Source organism: Phoca vitulina, unplaced genomic scaffold (assembly GCF_004348235.1).
Source record: "Phoca vitulina isolate PV1807 unplaced genomic scaffold, GSC_HSeal_1.0 scaffold97, whole genome shotgun sequence".
Lineage (NCBI taxonomy): Eukaryota > Metazoa > Chordata > Mammalia > Carnivora > Phocidae > Phoca > Phoca vitulina.
In genome coordinates this window covers 566,650-590,568 of record NW_022589800.1, presented here as the reverse complement: position 1 = coordinate 590,568, position 23,919 = coordinate 566,650, and the positions used below count along the sequence as shown (strand labels likewise).

The 23,919-nt window shown below is 43.5% G+C and overlaps 1 protein-coding gene across 1 annotated transcript in view; it reads right to left on the bottom strand.

Annotated features, from left to right (window-relative positions):
- Positions 1 to 23,919, bottom strand: part of SLAMF1 (signaling lymphocytic activation molecule family member 1) — a 32,083-nt gene that overhangs the window by 2,103 nt on the left and 6,061 nt on the right. Inside the window, exons 2-5 of the mRNA XM_032397246.1 lie at positions 21,523 to 21,861; positions 19,488 to 19,772; positions 10,165 to 10,263; positions 7,465 to 7,538 (exon numbers count right to left, since the gene is read on the bottom strand). Coding sequence (XP_032253137.1) covers positions 7,465 to 7,538; positions 10,165 to 10,263; positions 19,488 to 19,772; positions 21,523 to 21,861 — 797 coding nt within the window. The remainder of the gene's footprint in view (positions 1 to 7,464; positions 7,539 to 10,164; positions 10,264 to 19,487; positions 19,773 to 21,522; positions 21,862 to 23,919) is intronic.

The following is a 23,919-nucleotide window of genomic DNA, read 5'->3' as shown; positions in this document are numbered from 1 at the left end:
ATAACATTTGTCTCACTCCTGTCACCGAGTTCATCCCATCCCACACTGCTGTTCCTGCTATTCCTGACTCTGACAGGGTTTCCTGTGACTTCTCTTTCCTGCCCAAGTACTGAACTTAATAATATAATAAGCATAATAATAAGCATACATACAATGTTTTCCACAAGTGCCCATTTGTCTCACATCAACTCTGCATGTTAAATCCCGTTGTTACATTTCACAGATGGAGAAGCTAAGGCTCGGAAAGACTTAATATTTTCCTATGTGCATTTAATCATTGTCCACATTATTAGTCTTTATATGATATATCAAAGCTAAGGGTCTCACGAGGCCTCTCAGCTTAAAGTGCATGCTCTTCCCAGCATGCTACTCTTCTTTGCTTACCCCAACTTATAATGACCTAAATACCCCAGATATTTAAAGTCTAATTCATACATGATGGCACTTACCTGTGCGATATTTAAAGCACTCTGATATATTTACATGTTGTTTTTTTCAAACAGACTAATTATTCCTGTATTTCTTCACATTCCCCACAAAAATAGTACTGGGCACATTTTTAAAAAATCAGTTGATGTTACTTTAAATGACTTAAAATCCATAATACCAGGACGAAGTCAATGTAGGGGTAAATTGAGACCACATCCCCATTAAATAGAGGTAACAAGACTTATGCCAGGGAAGTCATCCTTTCAACACACTTCAGGGACACCAGTGTAGGATATTGCTACTCCCCACTTCTCCTGGATGTAGAGCAAGACTAGAAACTAAACATGGGTTTTAACGTGAGAAAGCTCAGAATCTGGTCCTCTGATGGAAAAGGTAAGGAATTGAAAACGTTTACTGGAGGAAAGAAGATTCAAGGTGGGACATGATCTTTCTCTTTATATATTTGATGGATTGTCATGTAGAAAAAGAATTAGATTTGTCCTGTAGAGTCCTTCGAGTTTAAACCAAGATTGGAATTTGGAGGTTCAATATAGTGAAGATCTTTCTAATACTGAGAGATGCTCAAATGTGGAATGGATTGCCTTGGGAGGCAGGGAATTCGCCATTACTGGAAGTGCCTGAGGCAGACCAGGGCTTCTCATCCTTGAATGTGCATATGCATTACGTGGGTGTCTTGTTAGAAAGCTGGTTCTATTTCAGAAGACTTGGGGTAAGCCCTGAGGTTCTGCATTTCTAAAGATGTCCCAGGTGATGCTGATGCTGCCTATTCACAGACTGTATTTTAGTAAAAAGGAGCTAGCCAACACTTTGGAAGTAATAATGAGAAGATAACTCAAGCAGTAATTGGGTGATTCAAATAGATGACTTTCAAGATCCCATACAACTCATAGATACTAGATTTCAGAGAAAAAATGAATTTAAGGAAGAATTATTTGCAATAAGGCGATAGATGAAGAGAATGTGAAACAATTTAAGAGACCTTTATCCACCCCTGCCTGTCTTCCTGTCTGTGAGGACTTTGGTATGACCTGACTTAGAGGCATGGGGGAGAAGTTAGTAACTTATGCTTTTCTTGTTTAGTGAAGAAGTTTTGGAAAGGAGGAAGAAAGTATAAAGGAAACCACCTATACTTACTACTTCAACACAACATGGTTAGCACATTGTTATTTTTCCCTTCAGGATTTTAACCTGGATTTAGGAAATTCTCTTAAACATAGTTGTAATAACTTAGTACATTTTTGTATCCCTGTGTCTTCAGTTAGGGCATGAGTCTAGGGAGCGTGATTTACAGAAACTCCAGGGGTGTTATTCTCACGTATTTTTCATGAGCACTGTTTCCCAGAGTTGTACAACATAGCAGTCCTGAGAAGACCTACGAGAGTTCCCTAGCAGACAGCAAATGTGTGTTACATAATTTTCCCTGTTACCCTAGTCTTTATAATGGTATCATATCACCATTATGAATAAGAACAAAGGAAATATTAACATTTAATCATTGTCTACGTTATTAGTCTTTATATGATATCATATAGCATTGCAACTATGAACAAAGAAAATTGTAAAAACATAGGTAAACGTAAATGCATACTGATGTATAAAACAGTAACAATTATGTCTCCTATGTTTAAAACATACATGAAATTAAAATAATGGCCCAAAAAAGGCACATAAATCAGAAGGTGAAGTTAAAGGGAAGATGAAGTTTTGTCCAGGAAGAGAATAAATGTTAGACTTTGGTGAGTCAAGGATGCATTTTATAATTTCAAGGTTATCAACTAAAAAACAGGAAAAAAGTTGCATAATTATTAAAAGGGAGGAGAATGGTATAATAAATTATAATTTAAAACCCTCCTACACTGTTGGTGGGAATGCAAGCTGGTGCAGCCACTCTGGAAAACAGTATGGAGGTGCCTCAAAAATTTGAAAATAGAGCTACCATACGATCCAGCAATTGCACTACTGGGTATTTACCACAAAGATATAAATGTAGGGATCCGAAGGGGTATGTGCACCCCAATGTTTATAGTAGCAATGTCCACAATAACCAAACTATGGAAAGAGCCAAGATGTCCATCAACAGATGAATGGATAAATAAGATGTGGTTTATATCTACAATGGAATATTATGCAGCCATCAAAAGGAATGAAATCTTGCCATTTGGAAAGATGTAGATGGAACTGGAGAGTGTTATGCTGAGTGAAATAAGTCAATCAGAGAAAGACATGTATCATATGACCTCACTGATATGAGGAATTCTTAATCTCAGGAAAAAAACTGAGGGTTGCTGGAGTGGTGGGGGGTGGGAGGGTTGGGGTGGCTGGGTAATAGACACTGGGGAGGGTATGTGCTATGGTGAGCTCTGTGAATTATGTAAGACTGATGAATCACAGATCTGTACCTCTGAAACAAATAATACATTATATGTTAAAAAGAAGAAGAAGAAGAAGATAGCAGGAAGGAAAGAATGAAGGGGGGGAAATTGGAGGGGGAGACGAACCATGAGAGACTATGGGCTCTGAGAAACAAACTGAGGGTTCTAGAGGGGAGGGGGGTGGGAGGATGGGTTAGCCGGGTGATGGGTATTAAAGAGGGCACGTTCTGCATGGAGCACTGGGTGTTATACACAAACAATGAATCATGGAACGCTATATCAAAAACTAATGATGTAATGTATGGTGATTAACATAACATAATATAAATTAAATAAATAAATAAATAAATAAAAATATAACAGCTTCAAAAAAAATTATAATTTAAAAGATTCCTCCCTCAGAGGAACCCCTGACTCAGATAGCTTTACCCATTAATCCTACCAAATATTTAAGGGAAAAATAACATCAATCCTGCCCAGAGGAAATACAACCTATAGTGGGTTGAACTGTGACCCCCAAAAGATGGGTCCATCCAGAATCTCTAAATGTGACCTTATTTGGAAGAGGATCTTTGCAGATGTACTTAAGGTAAGGATTTCAAACTCAGGTCAAGCTGGATTAAATCCAGTGATGAGTGTCCTTTTACTCTTAAAAGGAAAGGAGAAGACCCAGAGACAGAGAGAGAAGAAATGTATGCGGAGGTGGAGGCAGAAATTGGAGTTCTGCAGCTACAAGCCAACTAATGTCAAAGAGTGCCCAGAGCCACCAGAAGCTGGAAGAGGTAAAGCAACATTTTCAGAAGGAGCATGGCCCTGCCCACACCTCCGTCTTGAACTTCTGGCCTCCACAGCTGTTAGAGGATGACTTTGTAGCTTTAAGTCTCCATGTCTGCAAACATTTGTTACAGTAGCACTAGGAAATGAACATGCACTCTTACTCATTTTGTGAGGTTAGCATAATCTTGTTATCAAAACCTCACCGGGGCATTACAAGAGAGGAGAATTGTAGGCCAATTCCACTTGGAAGCCTAAACAGCACAGCAACAGCATCCTCTGAACAAAATATTAATAAAATAAAACCCAGTGATATTTAAAAAGGACCAGACTACATCGCCTCTATTCCAGGAATGCAAATGCAGTGTAGTCTTTGCAGATCAGTGTGGTTCAGCAGATAAATAAAAAAGATAATATAAAAAATCCATATCAATAGATGCAGAGAGAGTGTTGATAAAATTCAACGCCGATTCCTTAGCAAACCAGGAACAGAAGAGAATGTTCTCAATCAGATGAAAAGGCAGCTATAAAAACCTTCAGCAAAAACCATATTTAATGGCCAGATGTTGAAAGTTTCCCTTTTGAGTTTGGAAGCATCCAAGGACGCCTCTTTTAACACTTCCATTCAACACTGGATAAGAAATCTCAGCCAGTAAAACAGGAAGAGAAGTTATGTGATTTGAAAATGAAGAAATATAGTGTAATTTTTTTTACAGATGATCCAATTTTGTGCAGAGAATATCCAAGTCACCTATAGAAAAATGACTAGAATTTATAAGTGAGTTTAGCAATGTTGCAAATATAAGTTTAAAATACAAAAATTAATTGTATTTCTATGTATCTATAATATATAGAAACTAAAAATTTTTAAAAAGATAATGTTGATGATAGTATTCCAAAATCTCAAACGCTCAAATGCCAAGTAATAAATTATGACAGACAAGTCTCTTATGCAAAACACTATAAAACATTGTTTAGAGAAATTAAAGAAGACCTACATGAAGGAAAGGATGTATTATTTTGTGAATGGAAAGACTCAATCCTATAAGTGCGTATGGTCTCCTCAAAGTGATCAGTGCAGTTCTGATTAAAATTCCAGCAGGATTTTTAGGTGGAACTTGACAAACTGAATCTAAAATATATATGAAAATACAAATGACAGAAAATGGCCAAGAACTCTTGAAGAAGAACAAAGACAAATAAGAAGACATTTTACCAGATATCAGACTTGTAATGAATCTGTAATCTACAATGAATTTGTAAAGATTGTATGGTACCGGCACAAACGTGAACGAACAGGAAGGGGAGCAGGACAGAGAACCAAAACAATGGTCCTCACATATACGGACTCTTGGTTTGTGATTAAGATGGCACTAACAGGGACAAGGGCCATCTTTTCAATATGTGGTCGATAGGACATCCATTCGGAGAAAAATGAAACCTGACCCATCTCACACCCTACTCCAAAAGCCATTTTCAGGTACATAACAGATATAAATGTGGAAGATAAACCACACAGCTTTTAGAAAATGATAGAATATCTTAATTACCCAGGAGTAGAGAAAGATTTCTCAAACAGGACACAAAAATCGTTATCTACAAAGGAAGAGATTACTGAATTGCTCTATACTGCAGTTAAGAACCTTTCTTTATCAGGTGTCACTGAGAAATTGCAAAGGCGAAACACAGAATGGGTGAAGGTATTTGCTAAAATGTAACTGCCAAGGGGCGCCTGGGTGGCTCAGTTGGTTGGGCGACTGCCTTCGGCTCAGGTCATGATCCTGGAGTCCTGGGATTGAGTCCCACATCGGGCTCCCTGCTCAGCGGGGAGTCTGCTTCTCCCTCTGACCCTCCCCCCTCTCATGTGCTCTCTCTCTCATTCTCTCTCTCAAATAAATAAATAAAATCTTTAAAAAAAAAAATGTAACTGCCAAAAAAAACCCTTTTTAATTAAAAAATAAAATAAAATGTAACTGCCAAAAAGCTAAAAATATTTAAAGAACTTATGCTAATCATTTAAAAAAAAGCCTGAAATTCTAAGGAAAACAGACAAGAGATTTAACAGGCACTTTAAGAGAGAGGATATTAATATGACCAATAAATATAAGAAGCATTGTCCAATTTCCTTAATAATTAGGGGAATGCAAAATAAAACTATAAAAAGACACGTCCAACAGAATGACTAAAATTTAAAAGGCTGATAACACCTAGTTTTGATTAGAATGTGTAGCTGGCCTAAAAGTAAACTGGTGCATGCACTTTGAAAAGCTGTTTGGCCTTATCTAGCCAAGTTGAGGATGTGCATACTGCATGATTCAGCAATTCTACTTCTAGGTACCTACCCAACAAAAATAGGTGCACATATCTACCAAGAGATACACATGTGAATGTTCATAGTTGGAATTTTTATAATAGTCTCAAACTGGAAATAACCCAAGTGTCCATCAATAGTCAACTAGATAAATGAACTCTTGTATATTCACGCAGTGATGTTCTATAAAGCAATGAAAATAAATGCATTATATCCAAGCACAAAGACATACGAATCTCATGAAAGTAATACTGAGGGGAAAAAACCAGACCCAAGAGGAAAAATACTGTAGAATCCCATTTTTATAAAGTTAAAGAAAGAGAGAGAGAGCACGCTAAAATATATTTTTAGAAGTCAGGACAGTGATATCTTTGGTGAGGAGAGAGAGAAGAGAGAGGAAGGGGTGGGTGCAGGAGGTCTCGTGGGCGTTGCTGGCAACGTTCTGTTCCTTGATCAGGCTGGTAGCTATATGGTATTAGAGGACTCAATACTGAAAGATGTAATTTCTCCTCAAATAGATCTGTAGATTCAATGCAATCCTAATAGGATTTTTTCCCCTTTCCTGATACTTGAGAAGCTGATTCTGAAATATATACAAAAGTACGAAGGGACAAGACTAGTTGAAAACTGTTGGGAGAAAAACAAGGTGGGAAGATTTGCTTTACTAGATAACACGGTAGGGTAATTCATTGAGCTGACATTTATACTTTGCGTACTTCTGGCATATATGTCGTAGTTTAGAGTCAAAAGAACAGCATCAGACAGAGTAGATAGGGAAGGCACCATGCTAAAGCTGAAACTGGTTACCAAATGTGTAAATGCAAGGACGGAGTTTGCTCTTGGGACTCTCCTGTATTTAAATGGAGCCTGGTTCTCAGCGGTAGTGATGGCCTATGTATTAAACCCTCCAAGCCACTAGGGGGCGGCAGAAATAAGAGCTTTGTCCTAGAGTCCTCTGAACGGCCACATTCTGGTCCGTACATCACCTAGAATTGCCTTCATGTCTGAAGAACTAGAGTATATACCCATCTAACCATATTCCTTTAGCCTCCCTCTTACGCCTAACATACCTGCTCCTCAACTTCATCGTGGCTCTCCCTCAGTCCAACCGCCTTCCATCAGGTCTTTCGTCTCCAGCCTACATATCACCTTCCATCTACCCAGCCCAAATCCTCAAGATCCTCCTTCCCTGTCTCCATGGTGCTTTGCAAACTCCTACACTTGGATCAGACCAGCACATCATCAACAGCCTTACTGCACCTTCCTTCTGTCCTCAAGCCTGCGCCCTTGTCCCTAGAGAGGGAAGAGTTTGGTAACAGGGAACCACAGACACTCGGAACCCCAGGGCTGGAGGAGTCGTGTGTCATGTGTTTCTTGCTTCCTCATTTTTCCCTTATGAAGACATGGATGACCAGAAGAGTACCCAGTGTTTTCCATTATTTCAAATAACAAGTAGTCCCTTCTGACACTGAAGTTTAATGCCTTTTGCAAGATGGACTGGCCAGGAATCCCACGGGGAAACAGGCCCACTCCAGACAAAGAAAATAGAGAACTTACACCTGATTTCTGGACTTGGGCATAAATAGTAAGGCTTTTTGCTTCCATTGTTGGCTGGTAATGATTTGCTTTACCTGGGGAAAAGAAACCACAGTGATTATCTCTGTCTGGCATGCCCACAAACTCTGCTCAGACCTGTCTGGTCTTTACCCCCCACCACCTCCCCACCTGCCCCAGGAGTCCCAAAGGCACAAACACCAAGTCCCAACACATGTGTCACATGACCTTAGGTTAGTTACTCCATCTCTCTAATTCTATTTCTCTATCTGTGCAATGGGACTGAAGTATCTGCACCCACAGTGTTGTTGTGATGATCACAGGAGATATTATTTGTAAAGTGTTTAGAACAGTGCCTGGCACGTAGTAAATTCCCAGTATGTGTTACATGCAATTGGAATGCCATTCAATTATTTTAATCTCTATTGTTTGATGTGCATATCTAGTCTCCTAATAAGATTCTAAGTTCTCCGAGGACAGGGCTCATTACTCTTTTGTACTCTCCCGTTTGTCGTACATTGCTTCACTCAGCTTTCTCACCCCTCTGTTTCTGGGGCACTTGATGGCCTCTTACCATAACTGTAAAATGAAGATGTAGACTGTGTAATGTCCTTTCCTACTGTGTCCTGAAGCACAAATTGTCCTTTGTTAGCAGGACTTCGTGTACTTAAATTGGCTCTAAGGACTATTCCCAGATGCTCCTTGTGCCGCCCCCTGCTGGCCATAGGACTTAAACATTGATGTGTTAATTCAACTCCATTAAAAGATTTGTCTATATGTGTACGTATCCAGCCAGCCAGCCAGCCAGCCAGCCAGCCATCATGCACCTGTCCATGATCCATCGTCTAACCATGGACGCCACTGTATTTGGTACTTTCTGCGTTTGGACTCATGGATACCCACAACAATACCATGTGGGTACATAATACCATCCCCATTTTGCAGAAGAGAGTTCATTTATTTAGTCACATAGCTTGTCAGTGGCAAAGTCCGCATTTGAATGTAAGTTTGTCTGATGCCAAACCCTATGTTTTTAACCACTGTATTCTGGATATGAAATTGCCAGAGAAACCATTTGAACACCTTCAGAGCCAGGCCATTTTGGAGGTGACAGCATTAGAAAGTGCTAACAGAATCAAAACGAAGTCTTGCAAAGGGTACAGCAATTAATGTAGGTTTTCCCGTAGGTTTGAGGCAAGGATTTCATGTTCCTGGCTTACAAGGAATACAGGGTGGCTGGAGACAAGGATGGATATGTATGCTGAGGAGGGTGACAGGGACTTGTGGGCAGATGGGGGGGGCATTATTCCCTTCAGAGCACAAACATGCGATGAGCAGAATGTGGTTGAGGAAAGAATGTGAGTTAGGATCCTGGCACCCACTCCGGCTAGGTTAGCATGGCTGCGTTAATCTCCGTTTTCTCAATCCTGGTATCTCAATGTTTCCTTCTTATCCAACCAAATGTGGGTGCCCTGCCCCATCGCCTTAGGCTCTCAACACGGTTTCTGTCTGAATCACCCTACCCTCACCCCTCCCCATCTAACTCTTAGTTGGAGGAAATGAGGTAAAAGTAGGTGGATGTGCTGTGATCTAGACTTTCTTATACAAGCAAACCCAGCAAGAGTGCTGTGGTAAGGGCTTTTTTGAGAAGGTTACACGTGAGAACGCTGATCTACTTGAGAATAAGATCAGCCATCGACTTGGTGGTGTGAGGATCAAGTCCTGTCCTCACCGTGGGAAAGCCAGCCCAGGGACCTATCCTGATCTGGGGGCAGGACCTTCTGACTTTGGTGTGGGTGGGTGATGAAAGTGTGGCCGAGCACATTTCCCTGTGACGTGGAACCAGGGGACCCTTTGGAGGGGAGGCCAGGAGACACTTCCCCTAGGCGCTTAAACTGCAAGGGAATAACTGGGCCTTAATAGCTACCCTGGGTGATCTTCCATATTGCTTAGTCAGGTCTTAAGCAACCTCACAAATTGTACAGTTTCCCAAGATGAGTCAGAATTTGTGTAAAAATCTTAGCAAAAAGTGTTCCCTCTGCTGTGGGTCTTCCCAGTGGCACATGGGCCTTCCCAGTGGCACGTGGCCTGGTTGTTGGGAGACATGCAGTTCTGGTTCTCTCATTAGCTGGCTGGGTGAACTTGCATGAGTCACACGGCTTCTCTGTGCCTCTGTTACCCCACTGCTAAGTCACGTAGAGACAACTAACTTACAATTCTCGGAGGGAAATTGCAAGAATAAAAAGAGATTGTAGAAAAGTTTCAACCCTTGGATGAAAACATCTTATTATAATGCCCTTTTTTTTTTGGTCCGTAATTATAACTTTTCTTGAACGAGATCCAAGAGTCCCCTGGATTCTGTGTCTAGTGAACGTTGTCAAGTCTTTTGTCTGGACCCCTTCAGCATCCGGTACCTTCCTCCCCTGCAGTGCTAGTCATGTTGAACATGAACGATCTCTGTCATGTCTCCCACATTCAACCTTCTGTGGCTCATCCCTCTTTCCATCCCCGTGGCCTAATTAGGGATCAAGACATATTGAATTAGACTGAATTGAGCAAGGTCCCAGGGTATGTGTATTTAGTGTTATTGCAAAGGTGCTTCAGGCAGAAAGCCAGAGTGGTGCAAGCAGATCTGCCCTGTGCGGAGAGGTTCCCTGCTTACCACAGGGTCTGATAGCAATCTCTTTATTGGCAGACACCTACCTCTTCTTCTCAACAGCAGTATTACCACTTCGAGAATCAAGATGACACCAACAATGCCCCCTAAGAACAGCCCGGCATACAGTCCCCATTGTGTTGATTCTGGAAAAAAAAAAAAAAAAAAAAAAAAAAAAGTCAAAGGGCAATCTCAACAGTACTGTAAGTTTAAAAACATCCTTCACGGAAGTGGGGAGCCCAAGCCCCGTGCTCTCTGTCTATATTCTCTCTCAGGGGACACATCCATTCTAATGGTTTCAGACAGCAGCTGCAGACCACTAACGATTTCCTACCTCTTCTCTTATCCTAATTCCTCTCACCATACTCGACTTTCCTAATTTCCTATGGAAATGTCCTAACTCCTGTAAGGGTTTTTCTATTCAAATGCTTGATTTGCACCTGCATGACCACGTATCCAAAATCAGACACATCTTTGTCTGTCCCAAGTCAACATCGCTTGCCCCTTTCCCTGGTTTTAAATCTCTGAGGAGTCCTGCATCCGTTTTGGTAAAAAGAACATGCCGGTTCCACCTGCTGTCCCCACACTCCCACACCACGCTCATGTGACGCTGGGAGGAAGAACGACCGACTTTTGTTCTCTAAAAATAAACATAATAGGGGGCGCCTGGGTGGCTCAGTTGGTTAGGCGACTGCCTTCGGCTCAGGTCATGATCCTGGAGTCCCTGGATCGAGTCCCACATCGGGCTCCCTGCTCGGCAGGGAGCCTGCTTCTCCCTCTGACCCTGCCCCCTCTCATGTGCTCTCTCTCTCTCTCATTCTCTCTGTCTCAAATAAATAAATAAAATCTTTAAAAAAAAAAATAAAAAATAAAAAAAAAATAAATAAATAAATAAATAAATAAAAATAAACATAATAGTACTATTATTGTCCTCCCATGCAAATAACTGTATTGAACCCACTGAACCTGAACTGAAAGAAAAGCATGTATGTTTTCCTCTCAGGGATTCCAGTGCTTAACACAAGTCCTAGAGTAGCAGTCAGCCAGGCTCGAGGTCGTAGAGCTACTTTTTTCTTTTTTCTTTTTTTTCTTTCTCTCCTGTACGCACTTCGCCAAATCCTTCCAAGCCAGGAGCAGTACCTCGGAAAACAGTGAATGAGAACTAATGCCCCAGCAAACAAGACATCCAGCTTACTCAGATAATAACAGACAACTATGGAGCATTGTCAATGGGCCAGGCTTTATTTTTAGTGCATTGTGTGTACTAATGGATTTAATCCTCACGACAATCCTACGAGGTAGTTACTCTCATTACTCCCGTTTTGTGCATAAGGAAGCAGGCATGGAGACCTTCATATACTAGAGCTTCGTCGAGGGGTAGAAACGTGGCTGAATGCTGAAGACAGACTTCTTGGAGAGTCAGAGAGACTTACGGGCTTGGGGTGAGTTACCCCAAGGTAATGAACGCTGGGGTCAACCTGAAGCACCAGGATTCTAAGTAAAGTAATAGCATTAAGGGTCTAAATACAATTGACCCTTGCACGGCAGCAGCCAAGCCCCATCGTGTTCCATCAGCCCATGGAACTGACCCAGCAAATGGTTACAGTTGCTCTGACTATTCTGAGACTCTTTCCTCTTCCTTCTTCCCTCACCTAGGTTGGGACCTTCTAAAACAACGGTTCATTTAAGAACAAAGACTCCAACCATTTCAATCCTTTTAAAAGGTAATATTTCCCTCAAATTTCTTTTGAGATACAAATAAAGTAAAACCAACCAACAAGGAGGTGCCTCTGAACCACAACGTAGCCGATGACAAAATTGCACTGGGCACACCTGCCACGCGAGCCTTTCTCCTGTCGCCCGGTACCTGCTGCTAATGCGCTGTGGCTCACCTTCTCACGTGAACTAAGAAGGACTGCGCCCCAGCCTTCTCTGGCTTTTCCAGGGAGTCAGGAGGATGAAAGCCATCTGCTCTCCTTGTCCTATAACATAAATGTTCAGCTTCTGCTTCTCTCCCGCCAGATCTGAGAGGCCTTTGTCCTGAGAGAGATTTCATAAGCCCTAATTTTTCTCCTAGTCTTTGTATACAAAGTAATATGAATCTGTTCAAGGACTTAAGTGATAGGTCCAAGAGGCTTTTAATTGTTAAAGGAGCTATTGCGTTATCTTACCCAACTCACTAATTTTACGTTGAGGACCATGAGATTCAGAGGTGTCCCCAGAGTCACAGAGAAGCTGATGGCAGAGCTGGGCAGGATGAGAACTGTAGACTCGACATTTTGTGTTTTCCCCTATGGCGATGGGCAACCCCCCCCCCCCGAAAGCCCTGGGAGGTGCCCATACCGTCAACATCCTCCCTCCAACACCTGCCCATTCTTGTCCCCTGTGCTGTGCTGTGCCCCTTCCCCTTCCTCAACCTTCAGCTGCCCACCAGGCCTGCCCAGTGCTGGCCCCCAGGCCAATCCTACCCTCTCTGTGTCGGCTTCCCTGACCATTCCAGCTCCCATTCTTCCTTCTCCCTGGGACTCTGCAGCACCTTGGTTTTCGTCGTGTGTCTTAGAACCTGAGTTGTGACACTACCATTGTGGTGCAGACCATTTTCAGCGAGGTCATTTGGAACCAGACAGGTGGATTCAGATTCTGGACCTACCACTTGATAGCTCTGCGACCTCAGATAGATTGCTCATAACCTCTGGGGCCTCAGTCTCCTTGATTGCAAAATGAGTACAACAATATTTAGTTCACAGAGTCTTTCTAACAAGCCAAGGAAATAATTAAGGGAAGTGCCCAGAGCAATGCCTGGAGCATAAATGTGGTGCAGAAATGTCAGCTCCTTCCACTAGCCTCAATCCCCCACCTAGCTGCTAGCCTCTCAGAGGCCAGAGGCCACCTCTTTGCCTCTTTTGTGGCTGTCTTAGGACTTGACACACAGTAGGTCCTATTGATTGATTGGAAAGACAGAAGATAGGTTTGATCTCACATCCAGAGAAGTCCCTTCACTGGTGTTCAGAGACACTCCAGCCCCATCCTATTGTTTGCTTATGACTTGGTTTCCCTATCTAGCAGGTCCAAGTGGTCTTGTACTTGGTGCTCATCTACTTGGTACTATTATCTAGTGATATGAATGTTTATATGGAAACTGAATGTCAGAAACTCTATGCCCTTAGCAATTTGGATAAACATGGACAAAATGCTACTTTTATGGCTTGTTGGGGTCAGGCTACAGAGGATTCCTGCAATTTCTGGTAATTACTTCCTGGTGGTCCTCCAAGTCTTTGCTCGCATGACTCTGCTTGCTGCAGTCTGGGCTATCCTGCGTGCAAGGCTCTGTGCCTTCATCAGTTTCCACACAAAAAACGCCCAAAACCTACACCAAGAATTTTGTGGATGTGAATCCTCTACTGAAGAGTTGAAAGGTCACAGGGAGCAGAGTCCATTGTAAACTGGGCAGCTTTCCACCATCTGACAGGCTCAGACCCTCTTTTTCTCTTCCTATATCTGCACAAGCCATATCTGTCCCGTTTCTCATACAGAATCATCTAACCCACAGCTGGATTCCTTGGGGTGGGTCTTACCTTCTGCCCTCTAACATTTACATGAAGGTACCCTGTTCCTTATGAGAAGAATTCTAGTAGAGGTTTCTTAAGATGATAATATTTTTCTACCTAATAAGGTCCCACCTGGATTGTAAATTCTTGAAGGTAGACCCTGTTCCTTATGCTTTATTTGCACTGCCCCCCACCTGATACAACATAGGGTTGGGGGGCACCTAATAAGCACATGATAAAGGAAGGCAAATTAAATCAGAAGCCATAGAACAAAGCTGGGGGGAGGACTGTCCTGCATCCTTTGGTTAAGAATGATCACAGCGCTGAATATCAGAAGGTCTCAGAAGGAATGCAGGGTTACTTTTGAATGGCTCAAAGCAGGAATCGATGGGAATGAGAGATGACCTACTTAGCATATGCTTCACAATAATGAAATGGAACCAGAAAAAGAGGGTGTGCCTGTGTCCTCAGCACCACCTGTGTTCCCATTTTCAAACCACCGTTTCCTGTGACAGAAGACTCCAGCTCTCCATCTTCTTCCTCAGTGAGGACTCTCAGATCGGTGCTGCTCAGCAATCAGAGCAATGTTGTTCGTTCATTCGCAAAGAAACCAAATCTGAATATTCCCATACAGGAGGTTGGGGCCTTTTCCCCCCTGGAGCCTCCTAGAAGCAGCCAAGGAGGCTGGTTGAGAACTCCAGCACCATTCTTCTACCCTACTGGCTGTGGTTTAAACCGTGACAACTTGGCAAGTAGGCATGCCTCCAAGGAAAATGCTGGAGGACCTTTTTTATCTTTAAAAGTCTGCTGCCACAGAAACACAAAAGTTTCTCGCCCCCTTCAAGTCCCCAAAACTTATTCTTTAAGGAGATAAAGAAGTAAACAAAAAAGACTCTGAGAAACAAATATAGTTTGCCCCCAGGAGATCCGAGACGCTACCCTAACGGTCTGAGAATGCTAGATCTCTTTCCTGCCTTTCATGTGGTTCTGTCAGCAAGCAGTCTGCAAGGCACGCAACTACTTGAAGAAGCCAGCCAGCCATCTTGAAAAACAAAACAAAACAAAAAAAAACACCTTCTTGTTGATGGTGGCTTCCACTCAGAATTGAGGGTGGGGGGGGAGGATGCTCACACAAACCATGCACTAATTTGAGATCTGGGACCGTCCAAGTACACATTTTTACAGAGTTCACAGTTTCCAGAAAAACCCCTTACACCTGCCTGTCCCACCCAGCATTGTGTGTCAGAGGCTGGCAGCTGTGCCCACCGTTTGCCCCCACGCTCCCATGGCAGCACAAACCTTGTCCAGTCACATAGCTGTCCAGCTTCGGCTTACCCATCTCAGCTTCCCTTGCAGCCGCTGTGGCCATGAAACAAGGCCCATGAGAGGTACCAGTTTCCATCCTTCTACCACTATTGTCATGCTTACTTGACTGGGAGTACCATGAAGAGGGACCTGCCTCTGCGCATGGAACGTCTAGATGACTCTGTAGCAGCGGGTGCTCCCATTATTAGAAAGTCCTTGTCAGAAAGGGGGAGCCCCTGGGGCTCGCTGGTAGGTGTCATTTGTCTCTTCCTCTGAGCTAACCCAGACTTGCTGAGCCAACTTTCTGCTACTCTACTGAAAAGGGTCCTCTTTTCAAGATGAGCTTCCAGGGGCATTCCCTTTTAGCCGAATTACTTAAGGTTTTGTATTATTCATTCTAGCATAGATACAACTATTTCAGAAGATGGTCATGAAGAACAACAGCAGGTCACACACGATTGACCCACATGAACATGCTTCACATGACTCCCTGAGAGTGCTCTGTAGCAAACTAAGACTTGGACTTTGCAATAAAGATGCTTCATAGCAAGAGACATTAAGATGTCTCGTACTGTAAAGTAATGATATGGCAATTGGAAGAAAGATGAATATATATGACTGAGAGGCTGGACAAATGTCATTAGAAAACTGGCATGGTGAAGAGACCTTTAATAAACTCTCAGACCCCACCACTTCATCCCAAGACTGGAAAGTCCCTTGTATGAAGTGTTCATTAAACTAATGGTCACTGCTTTGGTCCAGGCCTTGTCGTCTCTTGATGGATCACTGCAATGGTAGCTCTTCCCCACAACTAGTTTCTCTTTCTGCTGCCTCTGTCCTGCCCCCACCTCTTCTCCACACCACTGAATTTTCTCTCTGAAATGCAAAGGTGATCATGTTACTCCTCTACCTAAAACGCTTTATTACTTCCCATTGCCTATAGGATAATACAGGACAAGACCCAGCTGCCTCTGCTTTTCCCTCTGCCTGGAATTTCTTTCTTTTATCTGCTTGGATAATTTCTGTTTATTCTTCAAAATCCAGTTTATGTCACATCCTCTATGATGCTCTCTCTGATTCCTCCAGATGGTGTCCATCATTGCTTCCTCTTTTTACCTCCATTCTGCCCATCACACCACACAATCTAGGATCAGTTATTTACAGAAACTATCTTCTTCCTTAAGGGCAAAAATCATATCTTTTTTCGTCTTTGTGTACTCAGCACCAAGCACAATGTTGGAACATAGTAGAAGCTCAATAAAAGTTTTGTCAAACTAAGCACAGTATTTTAAGAATTAATAATATTCATTTGCAAACACAAATCAATAAACTAATAAAACTCTGCTTTCTGTCTTTAGGCAACCTGGTTTACTAAGAATGGCATGCCACAGACCAGCTATGTAATCTCTGATGTGCTGTTGTCCCTCATCCTTAGAGGAAGGGAGGAGGGATCTCTATTTGTTTTTTTTGTTGTTGTTGTTGTTGTTTTTAAAGATTTTATTTATTTATTTGAGAGAGAGAGTGAGAGAACATGAGAGGGAGAAGCAGACTCCCCGCTGAGCAGGGAGCCCGATGCGGGACCCGAACCCCGGGACTCCGGGATCAAGACCTGAGCTGAAGGCAGTCACTTAACCAACTGAGCCACCTAGGCACTGGAGGGATCTCTATTTGTGTTATGATTGAACTGTGTTTCCCCCCAAAATTCATATGTTGAAGTCCTTAGAACATGACCTTATTTGGAAACAGGGTCTTTATAGAGGTAATCAAGTTAAAATGAGGTCATCAGGGTGGCACTATGAACTGCATTGTATCCCTCCCAAATTCTTAAGTTGAAGCCCTAACCCTTAGTACCTCAGAATGTGAATATATTTGAAGATAGGATCTTAAAATACGTGATTAAGTTAAAATTAAGCCATTAGAGTAGGCCCTAATCAATCTTACTAGTGTCCCTATAAGAAGAGGAAATCTGGACACAAAAAGAGGCACCAGGTTGTGCATTCACAGAGGAAAGACCCTATAGAGACACAGCAAGAAGGCAGCCTCCTGCAAGCCAAGGAGAGAGGCCTCAGAAAGAAAAACCAGCCCTGCCAACACTTGATCTTGGACTTCTAACCTCCAGAATTGTGAGAAAATAAATTTCTGTTATTTAAGCACCCAGTGTGTGGTATTTTGTTATGGCAGCCCTAGTTACAGGGGGGCCTTAATCCAATATGATCGGTGTCCTTATAAGAAGGGGGAATTTGAGCAGAGAGATGTTTCAAGGGGAGACAGTGTGAACAGACAGAAGAAGACAGCCACCTGCCAGCCACAGAGAGGGACCTCCACAGACCCCTCCGTCACAGCGTCAGAAGGAACCAGCCCTGCCAACACCTTGATTTTGGACTTCTAGCCTCCAGAACTGTGAGACAATAAGTTTGGGTTGTTTCAGCCACCCCATTCGTGGTACTTTGTTACAGCAGCCCCAGCAGACTAATACTTGTTGTAATCTTTTGTTAGCACTTCTTATGAATGTACGTGCAAACTGAATCATAGAATATGGACTCTGGACAGAACTTCACTAGGTCACCCTTTTCATTTTACAGATGGTGGAACAGGGGCCCAAGACAGTGAAAAGACTGCCTCATGTCAGGTGGTTCTCCTAATGGCTGAGCTGAGATCCTCACGGGGCTTTCTCACGACGCCATGTTTCTATTGTTCATATTCCTTCACCCCTCACTAGAGCCTGTTCCATACTCAGTAAAGCTGGTCATATTGTGCATACTTGGTCCTTAATGTAACCTAGGTAAGTAAGAGCATCTTCACATGTTTCTTTAGAATGTCCTGAGCCAAGTGCCCCTAGCTAAGCTTCATGAACTATCAAGACTTTGGGATGCACTAATTAAATTCTTCTTAAGCCACACTGAGAAGCATGAAGAGAGTTCTTCCTTTTTTGAGATGGGCCAGGGTAAAACACTTGATGTCCTGTCTTTGCTCTAAGAGGGTTGCTATAACCACAGAAGCTTGTGCCCCCAAGAAAAAACCCTGCGATTTTTGTGCACTCTCTTCCACTAGTACCTGTAAGGATTCCAGGATCAGACAGCTCAGCTGTTACTTGCTCTGTGTGTGACCTTTTGATATCTTTCCTTCCTCATCTATAAAGTGGGAATACTAATATTATTTGGTGGCTGTGAGGATTAAATGAGATTCCACCTAAGTGGCACACAATAAACAATTAAGATTTGTCAGTTGTTATTATTTTAGATAAAGAATCTAAGTCTTAGACAGGTGAAGTGACCTTATCCTTGTAAGCAAACAGAACAGCATTGGGTCGAGGATCCCTGGGGCCACCTTCTGTAAACTCTATAAAGCCTCCTGCACAGACACCAAGTCTATTGTGGGCTGAAGTCTCCTTGGAATGACTCCTGTTCCCTGTGGTGGATGCAGGAAGGAGAAGTCACGACATAGGTAATTCTTTGAAGACCAAAACCCAGGTCCTTCTGTCCCTGTACACACCTGAGGCATGGACACAGGATCTGTTATTGAAAAGGCTCAGTGGTCTATCTTTCCTGCTTCCAACCTCAAACAACTACTTCATCAGCCCTCCCTTCCTCTGACAGCAGAATAACGAGGCTCTTCTTCCTGGAGACTGAGTAGTCAGAAGGTCTGAGTGCAGGTGCTGATTCTACTGTTTATAATTTGAAGAAACTTGAGCAGGGTACTTAAATGCTACGACCTTCAAGTTCCTCATCTGTACACTGAAGACGATGATACCACGTATCTGGTAAGGTTATTGTGAGGATTAAAAGAGATCATACCATTGAAAGTGCTCTGCCAATAACAAAGTACTACATGATTTATTATTATTCCCAAACTTCACAGTCCAGGTCTCAGTCTGAGAGCTGACTCCCCTGGCCTTTGACTTGCTATGAGATTCACAGTCCATTCCATAAAATGTGGCCCTTCATTATATCCTGCTTTTCATTATTGAACTAGAGGTAAAGTATTACCTCTAGTAATAGAAGGGGGATGCTGGGTAGGTGGGGCTCTCTGTCTCATGTCTTATCTTTACAACATGTTGCTGGAGTGCAGAGATCATGTATCATATCCACGCCCAATTTGCTGGGCATAGGTAGTCAACAGTACTTATTGATGGTACAGACCTGTCCCACCATTAGTGGAGTATGGACTGGGGAGTCGGGACCTGCCACCTTCATTCTCTCACCCAGCTGCCCTTGCAGCTTGGAGCCAAGACAGGAGGGGAGAGGAAGAATCGCAACTGGGAGGCCTGCACGCTGGGTCTGGCCCCATCATTTCTTATTGTTGTCCTCAAGTATGAACCGAGCATAATGCCAACCTGGTGATTATGAGCAGAGGGCATTCACTGAATGCACATGAGGAGGCTTTTCGCAACTATAGAGAAAATGGAAAGTGTTATTACCAAGGTGGAGGCCACGGCTATGGGAGCAGAGCATTTAGTCCAGGTGAGGACTGAGCCCATATCATCAATGTGCCATGCCCGCCCCCACCAGGGCACTCACCTAAAGATTCTGGCCTGCACTTGGACTGCGGGGTGAAGATCTGTGAGCGGCTGCTGATGGGGTTGGTCGCGGTGCAGAAGTAGACATTGTTGACATTCTGAGGGCCGAGGCTGAGGTGCAGGAGGTAAGAACCATTGGCTGGGATCAGTGGGTCGGTAGCCATTTCCTCACTCCAGCTGTAAACCACATAGTCCCCCTTCTCCACTTCGCAGGCCAGCGTCAAGCTGCAGTTCCCATTCTCCTGGGTCCAGTTCAACACCTTAATTTCCGGAGTGGAGACCTGCTCTGTCAGGAGGGGGAGGAAGGAAGCCATCACTGAACCCCCTGGGATTCTAAAGTGACCTTCTTGTTAGAAGAAAATGCAGCCTAATGGTAGTTTTCCCTCCCTGTGGGTCTGCAGTGTGATTTATTTCTAGTGGGGATCCGCTGGTTCCCCCAAATCCCTCTCTCCTTTCCAGTACGACCTCAGGACAAAATAGGGAAAAATCATTTGTCTTTTAGTTCCCTCCTACCACTACTGTTAGGAATCCGCTTGCTCTTGCTGATGCTCCCAATCTGAGTTGCTCTTCTGTTTTCTACCTGTGGTGTTTTCTGCCAACTAATCCTGCATGGTTTAATTGTCACTGGCTAAAGTATTACCTCTAGACATGAAAGAATGACATAGTGGTGGGGTCTTACCTGGAGTGTGTGCGTGGGGGTCTGTGAGTGTGTGTCTATGTGTCTGTGTCTGTGTCTGTGTGTGTCTGTGGGGGGGCGGGGGGGGATCTCACTCTAATGCTGTGAAATGGCCAAGGCAAGGGGGCAGGTTGTATTTATTTAGCAACTACTGTAGGATGGGCACGATTCTGGAATTTTACATGTATCATAGTCTTTAATCTTCTTGACAACTTTCTCAACAATTATAACCTTAGTTATAAGTATTCCCATTTTACAGATGAGGAAACTGAGTCCCAGAGAGGTGGAGTGTCTCACATAATATCACTCAAGCTGAGATCAGAACCTAAAGCTGTCTGACTCTGAAACCCAGCCTCTTTCTTTCATGGTTGCAGAGACTGTTATCTTCCAAGGTAAGAATTTATGTGACAAGATGTGACAAAGGCAGTGAGCTGTTCTAGAAAATGCATGATGTGTCATCCCTAGGCCACTATTGGAGTAGTCAGAGCTCTCCGGTACCTGGCAGAGGGCTGAGGGGAGCCTGCACACACTATGTGGAGGAAGGGGGATGCTGGGTAGGTGGGGCTCTCTGTCCCGTCTCAGAGATGAGGAAGTCTCTCTATGAGAAAGCAGGACAACCCGCATGGCTGTTGTCAGGATTCCTGGAAATTCAAAGAGCCTCTGGGCCAAAGAGACACAAACTCCGGGTGCATTCAAGAGGGGCTGGCATTTAAAGAGGCTCAAAAAAGCACTGGCCTTGGATTCAGATGGACCTATGTTCTAGTTCAAGTTCTGCAGCTGAGCGGCTTTATAACCAGAGCCTCTGTTTCAATGAGAAAAAGTGCTTTTCCACCAGGTAGATGTGGTACTGTGCAGGAGCACAGGGCATGTGAGTGGTGCACGGGCTGATTCAGGGAACCACCCACGAGGACTTGTACAAGCACAAGCCAACCACTTCTCCCTGGATTTCAATGTCCTCATCGACGGAAAAAAGGCTGGGCTCGATCTATGGTATTCAAACATTTTAAAAATCGAGGGAAAAACCTTTTTTTCAAACCAAGTCTTATTTGCTAATTGAGACTCTTGGGGCCACGGCCCTGTAGTCCATAGGCAGCTGGGTTCCTTTTCTTTGGGAAATGGGGGTAGGGCTAACTAGTGCTAATCAACTACCACCAATGAGCAATTTGGACAAAAAAAGATTTGTGAATCTCTAAAACCTCTTCCTAAAGCACAGTTTAAACACCCTAGACTAGGTGACCTTTCAAGTTGCTCCCAATCCTGGATACTCTTGCTTCTGAGAGACGCCTAAATCCTTAGGTAAAGGATGATCTCGGGTGCCCCCCACCCTGACCCGTGCAGACTGGGGAAGCCCCATTATTACCATAGAGCTTCAGCTGCAGACAAAAGTGTCGAACTGAAAAGTTCTCCTCCAGGGTCATGAAGTACCAGCCTTCATTTTCCTTTCTGCTTTCCAGGATCCCCAGGCTCAGGTTTTCTAGATGAAATGTATAGCCATTTTCCAGATAGCGTGGAGAACCCCCTTCTGGAAGATCCAGAGACACTATTTTCTTCTTGACACTGTTTCCCGGTGATTCTGCTCTGGTGACGAGGATGTGGATGCTCTTGTTCATGCTCTTACTTATCCCTTCAGATGCCAGGGACAGCAGTAAACTGCTTCCCAACCGCCCAGGGATTTCTGGGCAATTCATCAAGCTCTCACCTGTGTGAGGAAGAATAAGAAAGTCCCTTTTTGTAGGGGCTTTTGAGAATCACATCCTGTCTGTGGATCAGGAATGACAGATGGAAGGTCCTCCCTCTTCCTCTTGCACTATCCCTGGGGTTGCCAGGTCCTTAATAGCCTATAAGAATGGTCATGACAGTCCCACTATATTCTCAATATTTCAAAAATCCCAATGTAAATCTTAAAATTACTTACAAAGGAGATGTACAAACTAACTAGGACACTGGGTTTCTTTGATCTGGGAGATAATTCTGTCAACTCAGATTTACAGTTAAGGCACAGAGAAGTTAAATGACATCCCTAAAGTCACACAACCAGCAACTGGTCTAGAAGCCAGGTCTGCTAATTCCTTGACCAGACTTCTCACCACCACTGGGTACATAGTATGAAGGGCAGAGAGCAACTGAAGCTGATTCTGAGCTCGTGAGCCCAGGAGACCAAGGCTACAGAGCATCATTTCAGATAATGAAGAAAGAGAAAAGTCTGAGGGATGTGGAGCTAGGAGAGTGGTGAGCCCAGTGTTCAAACTGTGGAATTCTTGCTCTCAAAAAGACCATAAGATAGTTTCTAATATCAAGGGTAAGAAATTATTTTATTTCTCTTTTTCAAAAGAGCTGAGCCAACAACAACCACCAAAAAAAAAAAAAAACCCAAAAAAACAACAACAAAAAACCACACCCTTTCAAGTCACTGTAAGAGATCCTACTGCTGACTATTTAACACCTCCCCTCTCCTCAAACCCATGGCCTCCGCTGATGACTCTGCTTCTCATTGCACTGAAAATGTAGAAGAAATGAGAAGAGAACTTCCATTTGAAACTACCACCGAGAAACCCACCTACCCAGATGGATGGTCTATGCTCCCATTAAGGTTAGCCTCTTCCATCATGAACACTCACCCACCTCAAGCCTTTGCTCTTGCAATAGCCCCCACCCCTTGCACCATCAGCTTTATTACTGGTATAGAATGTTGTGGGTTATTTCCATCAACACACAACATTCCAACCTGTAACTTCCCTCATCTTACAAACCCCTCCCCTGACCCCAGGTTCATCCCTGGCTGCTGCCTCATTTCTCTCTTTTCCTTTATTGCAAAGTCCTTTAATGTGTGTTTGTATTTTCTGTTTCTGTTTCCTGACTCATTTTTCCTCTACCTACTCTTAGCAGGTGCTCTTCCCTACTACTCACTGGAACCACTCTTATCAAGGTCACTGTATGTGCCATGGTGCTGAGTCCATTCTCCATCCTCATCTTGCTTTCTCAGGAGCACTTGACATGGTTCATCAGTCCCTCTTTGAAACACTGCCTTCATTCAACCCCTGGAACCCCACGATCCCGGTTTCCTTCCTATTTCACTAGCTTCTCCTTCTCAGTCTCCTTGACTGGAACCTGCTGCTCTTAAAGACCTCTAAATATTGGATCATCCCAGGACTTAGTACTCCGATCTCGTCCCTCCCAGCCACACTCATCCAGTTGCATGGGTTGACATACTTCTGGAACACTTGCATAGATAGATCTCCCACCCAAACTGCCTACATGGATCAGTATTCGGAGGTCGAAAGGGCATTGCAAACTTAGCAAACAAACTCTTGGTTCCAAAGCCCCTCCCACCGACAACATTGCAACTCCCCCAAATTCTGAGACCAAAACTGGGAATCATGCTTGACTCATTTCCTTCTCTCATACTCCTTATGGAGTCTATCAGCAACTCCTGTTGGCTCTAACTTCAGAACATGTCTGCAATCCAAGCACCTCAAACCTCCCTCATTTCTGCCACCAGAGTCACAGCCTGACATGACCTTTGGCTTCCAACTAATCTCCTGGCATCCGTGCGGTAGACAGAGTCATCTTTTTATTTTATTTTTTTTTTTTTAAGATTTTTTTTTTTTTTTTTTTTTTTGAGAGAGAATGAGAGACAGAGAGCATGAGAGGGAGGAGGGTCAGAGGGAGAAGCAGACTCCCCGCTGAGCAGGGAGCCCGAGGCGGGACTCGATCCCGGGACTCCAGGATCATGACCTGAGCCGAAGGCAGTCGCTTA